At 39.8% G+C, this 8,838-nt stretch overlaps 1 protein-coding gene across 1 annotated transcript; it reads left to right on the top strand.

The window, feature by feature from the left end:
• The first annotated feature begins 382 nt into the window (after positions 1-382).
• On the top strand, positions 383-6,670 carry LOC140323354 (shaker-related potassium channel tsha2-like). The gene has a single exon (XM_072400343.1). The coding sequence runs from the start codon at positions 858-860 to the stop codon at positions 2,298-2,300; it is 1,443 nt and encodes a 480-aa protein (XP_072256444.1). The 5' UTR covers positions 383-857; the 3' UTR covers positions 2,301-6,670.
• The last annotated feature ends 2,168 nt before the right edge of the window (positions 6,671-8,838 follow it).

Raw genomic sequence — 8,838 nt, 5'->3', positions numbered from 1 at the left:
GCAGGCAATTTTGGTGCCATAATTGCATTGCCACAAATTGCCATTCTACTGTTCTAAAATAAACTCTTCATTTACAGTTCTATTTCAATAAAGGCAGGAAGATTAATATTGTATATGGCTTGCAGAAGTTTTATTATCCATGAGTTTCTGCAGCAGCTGAAGAATCTTTTATTGTTTATGAATGCCAGCCTGCCCCTATTAGGTTCCCTGTGCCTGGCATGTAGACATTGAGCACATCCTCAGTGAATTGTAAAAGAAAAGGCAGAGATCCATGCAGGGAGGTGGGACAGACATGGGAAGGGAGGTTTGGCAGGCAGCTCAATCAGAGGTGGCTGCTTGTGCAGTGACACACCCCCTGTGTTATTGGGTGCCTGGACGTCAGAGTGCTCCTGGGGGGGGGACTGGATCTGCTCCGAGCTCAGTGACAGCCAGCAAGCTGGAAGCGCACAGTGACTCCAGCACACAGACTGACAATCAACAGATTGCAATGACATTGTGTGTAAGCCATCAATGAGGAAGAGATCCGAGTGCAGCCGAGGATAGAATGGCAGCAACAGGGTAACTGCCAGCGCAGCAATGGCCAGCCGAGCCAGATGTGCTGGGTTTACCATCCCTGGATTGCACAAAGCTAAGAAGGATGCACAGCAGCAGCAGAGGAGCTGCCAATCATCTGAACAGAGGTGCCTAGACCCAAAGAAGAACTCAGGACACATCTGATTACTGGAGTGCCACAGCTCATCTTCAACAATCCAGGAGCTGAGGTGGGTGCCCAGTGGCTAAGGGTGTGAACACCTTGATAAAAGGCAGAGGTGGGGGTCCAAAAGGGGGTGAGGACTCCATTACCCAAAACTGGAGACATGACTGTGGTCTCAGGAGAAAATGTAGATGAGACCTTGGTGTCTCTCAGCGCCCTGGGGCAAGAGGGCTATGACCCCGAAAGGGCCACTCAGGACTGCTGCGAGAGGGTGGTCATCAATATATCAGGGCTGCGTTTTGAGACCCAGCTCAGGACTCTTGCTCAGTTCCCCCAGACCCTGCTTGGGGACCCAAGGAAGAGGATGAGATTCTTCGACCCCCTGCGAAATGAATATTTCTTCGATCGTAACCGCCCATGCTTTGACGCCATATTATATTATTACCAGTCTGGGGGCCGGCTCCGCAGACCTGTCAACGTCCCTGTGGACATTTTCCTGGAAGAGATCAAGTTCTACGAACTGGGAGAGGAGGTCATTGAGATCTTTCGGGATGATGAAGGGTTCATTAAGGAAGAAGAGAAACCTTTGCCTGAAAATGACTTTCAGAGGCAGGTCTGGCTGCTTTTTGAGTATCCAGAAAGTTCAGGACCTGCCAGAGGCATTGCTATTGTCTCTGTACTAATCATCCTGATCTCTATAGTTATATTCTGCTTAGAGACTCTTCCTGAGTTCAGGGAAGAGAAACCCTCAGGTGAGCACCTGATGATCAATGGAACCCAGTCAGCAAAAGACAGTCCCTTCACCGACCCTTTCTTCCTCATTGAGACCCTTTGCATCATTTGGTTTTCCTTTGAGCTATTGGTCAGATTCTTTGCCTGTCCGAGCAAACCTGCTTTCTTCAAGAACATGATGAATGTCATTGATATTGTAGCCATTATCCCTTATTTTATTACCTTGGGCACAGAGCTGGCAGAACAGCAAGGTAGCAATGGGCAACAAGCCATGTCTTTGGCCATATTGAGGGTAATCCGCCTGGTAAGGGTTTTCAGGATCTTCAAGCTCTCCAGGCATTCCAAAGGGCTCCAAATCTTGGGCAAAACCTTGCAGGCCAGTATGAGGGAACTGGGTCTTCTCATATTCTTCCTCTTCATTGGAGTCATTTTGTTCTCTAGTGCGGTCTATTTTGCAGAGACTGATGACCCAGATTCTCTCTTCACCAGCATCCCAGATGCCTTCTGGTGGGCTGTAGTCTCCATGACCACAGTGGGTTATGGTGACATGTATCCAATGACCATTGGTGGCAAGATAGTGGGCTCTCTGTGTGCCATAGCTGGTGTGCTAACCATAGCTCTTCCAGTCCCTGTCATTGTCTCCAACTTTAACTACTTCTACCACAGGGAGACCGACCATGAAGAGCAATCCCAGTACACACATGTCACCTGTGGACAGCAGCCCTCTTCTTTTGGAGAACTAAAAAGGAATGAAAGTAAACAGTCTTTTAACAAATCAGAATACATGGAATCAGAAGACCTAGAGGATCCCAGATTTTCTCACTTTACCACCAACCAACACTATGGTGAACAAAAAAAGTTAACTGAGGTATGACCTCATTGGTAAGTTCCTCAAACTGTCCATCAAAGCCAAAAGGTGTTAACAACCTCATTAATAGTGCTGGCCATGTAAAAGAGGGTCATCAATGCACTGTGAATAGTTAAACATATACAGTAGAGAATGAAAATCCTAGCTGTAAGGTTGTCCTAGATTTACTATATTGCTAGTGTTTAACCAACCATGAAGATCACTGGGTTGTAATAAAAAGAAAAAGTCGGTACATCATCTGTGGCTCTGCACATAGTGAAGGTGACTTTCCCACCTAGTGCAAACAATTACCTCCAAGCATTTGCCCCCATTGCGTGGTCTGTAAGTGGCTTTTATCTTACAATGTGTTTGTATTAGTATTTCCCAAGGATTATTTCACCACGCAGTAGCTGGGAGATGCCATCCTGTAGGAATCACACACACTGGCACATTATTAACATGGCATAAGCTGCTACGGATAGATTTTTGCAACAGTGCCATTCAATGACAAGAACTCAATAACACAGTGTTCTTTGGGGACTTAGAGGAGACACAAGGGCTGCAGAAGACCAGCTGTGTTGTGGAGCAATGTCCAAAAGTTAGGAAAGCATTTCCTATTTTATTTTTTTTATTTCTGGATTTTACCTTCTTTTGATCTGCCATTTCCCCCTATTTATTTGCACAAACAAGGGTATCCCCAAAACATAAAGATCTAATGTTATTGTAACAAATCCAACACAGATGGAAAGCACAAGATTCCCGATTCTGACTGAGCAACTGGTCCTTATTTTGTCACCTCTGTGTATAAACATCTGCAGTTTTTGCACTATATCTTAATTTGTTTACATCATTGCCATGTGTGGCAGGGTTTTTTTTTTTTAACCCTTTGGCTGCTAGGGATTCCTGCTAAACCAATATCTTGGAAAAAGGGTTAATCCTGTTTTTTTTTTTTTTTTAATTTAACCAAATATATTCCTTATCTGTAAGTGCCTTCATGTGTAAGGTCGGAATTGTGGGTTGTGTATATTCTTTACTTTTTTTGGTTTTATTATTTTTGCATTGACAAGACATTTGGATACCGGATGATAAACTAAATCAGTGATTAACATGAACTTTTATCAATGGGCCAGGGGTCATCAGGCTGGAAATGAAATCATACTGTGCTCTCAGTGGATTATGTTGCATGAATGTTATAGTAGCCATACATGCACTAAAATATATTATTTTTCATTATTGGCTGTCTATAAGCTTTTGTTATTTGATTGCTGTATCATTGTCTCATTGAGTCATTGCTTGGATTCTAGATAGTGCGCAGGTTATCCAATAGTCAAGTAAGAGTTGTGATGTTTTGTACTAGCTGACATTGCATAGCACCAAGGCACCAGGGTCACACAGGATTTATCAATGGCCATCAATTGGTCATAAAAAATGACCTTCTCCTAAATAACACTACAAGCCTGACAGCAGTAAAATATGCCCTGTTCAGCTCAGTCATCTGCATATCCTATTTTGTTCTATCATCTGCTTCAGTGAAGAATTTTCATGCTGTTATTTTCATTTTAGGATCACCAGCATAAAACGATCTTGTGTGACCTTGCCCTCAAGGCAAGTATCAACCAATTTAACTTCAATATTTTCCATTCTGCAGCTTTCATTAAAATAATATTTTCCAATGCTGGCATAAAGGTCCTTGTTCAGGTAATTCTTGTAACAGGCTAATGATGGCTATGGTTTTGTCTCGCATTTGCACTCTGGCATTGTCACACCGGCGTCTGATGCAGGCTACAAACGGCTCTATCAACAGATATTAGGCAAGCGTGGTCCATTGTTGTCACCATCGGGAAAGCTACTCTGAGAAATACTATGCAACCATTATTAAAGTGCATGTAGGCAGGAAGTGGCTGCATAAAGGCCGAGGGATCAGCAGTGCTGAGATTCATCAAAGCAAATGTAAAGATGAAAAGTGTTTTTTTTCTACTTACAATTTTTATGATACACAGCGCCTTATAAAACTTTATATCTTTTATTTTAGGGTTTATATTTACTAAATCCCATATGGGGTACACCTAGAACAAATATTTTAGGTTTGCATGTTTCTTGCCTTGTTTTTTTTTTTACATACTGATTTCTAAAAATTCTAAAGGGCACCAGTGGTGGGATCTCACCTCTTGAATGCCCAATTGCAATATTTGTTGACATTGTTGTCCTCTCCATAAAGTGTAATGGAAATTTAACGTGTTTGCAATGCCTAACCTTTTTTATTTTTAATATGTTGCATATAGTAAAATGGTTAAAACCTCTGCCAGTATGTGCCCCATCAGATAGATTCCCCACTTTCTGTCCCAGAAATACATACACATAATTAAAAGGCAGTTTCTATTTTACTAAATAACCAATGCAATAACTGAAAGCCCAGTTGAAGCCTCCATTTATCATACTGTAATGCAGCTGTGCTGCAAAATAAGTAATCAATGGAGGTGCAATTTTATATGGGGAGGAATTACTAGGAATATGCTTAGCAGTATGTGGTATTTTTAGGGGCAGCGATGACCTGCTAATTCCTGTAAAAATACAGACTATCTTTATTGTCAGTCACAGTGGTCAGTGATAGTGAGAATTGTTTGGTGTCTTCAGGTTATAAAAATGGAGCATTTGAGAATAATTTTGGGATACAGATATTTAACTCTAAAGGTGACTCTGTGAGTATATGGTAAGGCATTACATACCTGTAAAAAAAAGGGAAAGCCTATTTGGTGCTTACCAGCCGCTGCATAAAATTTCACAATAACGAGTGTCTGCATACCTGCTTTCTCACTGTATGCTGTGGTTTTCCCATGTGGCTTGTACATCACTACAAGATCCATTGCATGCCGTGCATGTCCATCTGGTCGGTTGAATAACTTCACTGGATATCTAACAAGGTCACTTTACAAAAAAGCCAATTGGGAACAGAGCTGTGCGAAGATGAGCCTTCTGGTACAGAGCAGAGAGACCTAGAGTGAAATGTCACTGCTTGAATCTCTAACATATATAGGAAGATGTATGGTAAATGTATAATCTGTTGCTCACCAATACAGAACTAGGATGGGTGCTGGGGGGTAACTTACCAAATGATTTTGTATTTTAATAACTCAACACCCAGATAAACCCAAATAATAATAAAGACAACTTTGCTACTTTATCAATTAGTCCAGGAAGTATCTAAAAGGAGAGGGATTAGAACCCTCAGTAAGGTTTTTATTGCTGTCCTTACTAGGTAGAATCAACCTCTTAATTTGCTTTGGTGACCATCGTTACAGAGACTGAAAATCAGGGACACCTATTCTGATGACAGCAATATAAAAGGGGAATTCCTCTTGAATTGTACAGGTTTTCTTTTACTTATTTACTTTAAAAAAAGATACTTTAGACTCTGGAAGAGTTCACTTTTACAAACCTAATTGTCAATCATCAAACTTTATTGGCCGTATATATAGGTGAAGCCATATTATTGTTTTTATTACCAACACATTGGCAAGGGCCCAATATTTCTGGATTCTTTTATAAGCACCATAATGCTTATGGTTTGCATTGTGATGTGCTGCAGTGTGGCTATGTTGTCTGCTACAGCAGGGTTCTATTTTAATTGAATGACTTGTGCACAAAGTGCCATGTGTTATATGGAGTGTTTAGATATACCTCATATCTGAAGGGAGACATAAAGTATATCTAAAGCATTTTTTTAAAATAGAGTAGGAACGGTTTAGAACTCATCAGGTATTATTGTAGTCTGTGTTTCCACTTGGGAGACTCTTGCTTTCTGTTTTGGTGACCACTGTCACAGGAACAGAAAATAAGGGAAAATCTGAATCTGAGATAAAATGGAATCACTTGTTCTGTTAACAAAAATCTAAAGTCCCATTAACACTACAGTGACTGAGCAGTGACTTGTGCACAGACACTCCCAAGAAGGGATTTCCCTCACTATGGTGATATTTCCCTTCTCTTTAGCATTTTTGAAAGCTGATTTGAGTTTTCCTGCTCAAAACCACTTGCAAAATGGTTAACATTAGACTTAATGGGTCTATTAATTATTCTTTATTTGACAGGCACTAGAAGGCGACAGCATTATTGCATGTTTTTTGGCAAATGACTAAAAACATTTGTACAAGCATTTATAAGCAATTTGAAATGTTTTTTTCACAAGAGAGAAAAAAAAGAACCCCTCTGCTAGGCTTCTGCATTCACTTGCAAGTGGATAGAAAAGCCTAGCAATGACAGCATGTTACTACTCCCCAGTCATTTATTGTTTGACAGTAGCTGTCCAACAGCAGTAAATGGCATAGTAAAATACCACTAGTCTGAACATGCCTTCCTGTTTTGTCTATAGGATAAGAAGTAAAGGTAATTTAGCGCAATGGGACAAACGTAGCAAAACAGAACCGATTTTAACCATTATTAATGTATAATAATGTAGTTTCTACATATTATGCAGCAATTTACAGAGGCTATAGCTATATCACTAACTGTCCCAGAACCGATTTTAACCATTATTAATGTATAATAATGTAGTTTCTACATATTATGCAGCAATTTACAGAGGCTATAGCTATATCACTAACTGTCCCTCCAAGTTCACAATCTAAAGTTCCTTAAAGAGGAAGTAAACTGAAAAATGCCCAAAACAAAAAAAATACACTTGCCTTCAATCTCGCAGTGCAGTCGATCGGTCCAGAGGTGTCTTCCATCGGGGCCCGCGTCATCGCGACATCCATCTCTGAGCCCGTACGCCAGGCACCGTCATCTTCATTTCTTCCTACGTCACCCAACCCAGGAACAAGATTGGGTGGTGTAGGTTGGAAAAAAACTTGCCAACCTTACTGCGCATGCGTACAAAAAGGCTCCTCACGAAAAGGAGCACCGAAGAGCCTCCTGGGATGTGTGACATAGGTATCCTAGTAGGCTTTGCGCTCCCATTCATTCTCAAACTTAGGGAATAGGAATAGGGGGAATAGGGGATCAAGAATTAGGAGGCGGTGCTGCACTTTTTTTTTTATACAAACAAAATACAAACAACTAGAGTTTTTACATATAAAAGGATTGTCTACCCTTTTATGTAAAGTGAAATTTCTGAGTTTAGGTGCGCTTTAAGCAACCAAAAAAAAACAAAAAAACAAAGGAATTCTGGTGATTGGTTAACCATTTTACTGAAATTAAAACCACTTTTTCAACTATGGTCAATATACTGGATATATAAAGGTGACTATGGTTGTAATTCAACAGTTATCAAACAGATGGATGAATGTGATTATAAAGATTGTTAAGATTGATTAGAATTAATCATTATATTGATTGTTATACTAATCAAAAATAACATTGAGAAATTGTATGCCTAGCATTACATAGTTTAAGGACAGTTTTGAAGGGGCAGAAGCCATTAAGAAAATGTAAAAGCTAAAAAGAAAAGTTTTGGCTTTTGATAAAATGTATTGTGGGAAGCCACACTGATCAGTTAAAGGGGATGGTTGACAGGAAAAGTCAAGATATGCATACAAATCCAGCTGTTTATAACTATGGGTCTTCATTGTAATAATGAAATTATCCTCTGCTTGAGCGATTGTTCATTTGTTCTTTGAATTTCCCAGGTTTTTTGACAAGTTTGCTTTAAGTGCATTTAAGGTAATAATAATATTATTGTTTTTTCACGTGAAATAAACCTGTACTTGAGGTTCAAGTAAATGCCCCACATCCACCTGTTTTACAGCTTGTTCTTTGCTCTGCTAAGTGAAGACTAGGTGCTTTTACAAGGCAACTATGTGGCCACCAATAATGTGAAACTGATATTTTGACTTGCAAGAGCAAAGCACAGGTTTACTTAAAAGTTAAAAAAAAAAAGATAAAGATGAGTGTAGCATTTAAAGAGTTGTTAAAGAATGTGAAAGCTGATTTTCAGGTTGGGCCATGTGTTTCTTGCTCTTCTTTTTCTTTAAGCATGACCTGCCAATCTTACAATTGTAAAGTGTTGTATACATACCTTGATTCCAGTTGTGCAAGGTCATTTCATTCCCAATAGACTAGTAGATAAATTCAGAAAATTATTACTGGGTGTTCTCTTCTACTGGGTGTTCTCAGCATTCTTTTTTGAGGTGAGGAAGGCTTGATCATGTACCCCCAACCCTCTCCAGGGGACAGATCCTTGACATCTTGAGCTCACACATTAAATTGACTGGAGTTGGGCTTAAATACAGCAAGGTTAAATGCAGTTATTGTTTGGAAAGCAACAGACGATCACAACTATTCTATAACTCTAAGTAAATTGAAATGGTTACTATACTTTGAGCTAAGCCCTTGGATTTTATACAACCTTAGAAATCTTTCAATTTATTGCATTTTGAGATCACATTCACTGTCTGGATTCACCCTTGTTTTTTATTGGCTTGAGTATTATTTGCAAACATCCTCAATGAAAAACGAGCTCAAGTTAACATTTGCTGTATTCATATAAAACTGAACATGCTCCCGACAGATAAAAGAGATTACCGTATTTTTTGCCGTATAAGACGCACTTTTTCTTCCCCAAAACTGG

The sequence above is a fragment of the Pyxicephalus adspersus genome, chromosome 2, assembly GCF_032062135.1.
Source record: "Pyxicephalus adspersus chromosome 2, UCB_Pads_2.0, whole genome shotgun sequence".
Classification (NCBI taxonomy): domain Eukaryota; kingdom Metazoa; phylum Chordata; class Amphibia; order Anura; family Pyxicephalidae; genus Pyxicephalus; species Pyxicephalus adspersus.
Note: the sequence above shows the minus strand (reverse complement) of the source record. Positions and strands in the feature narration are given on the sequence as shown.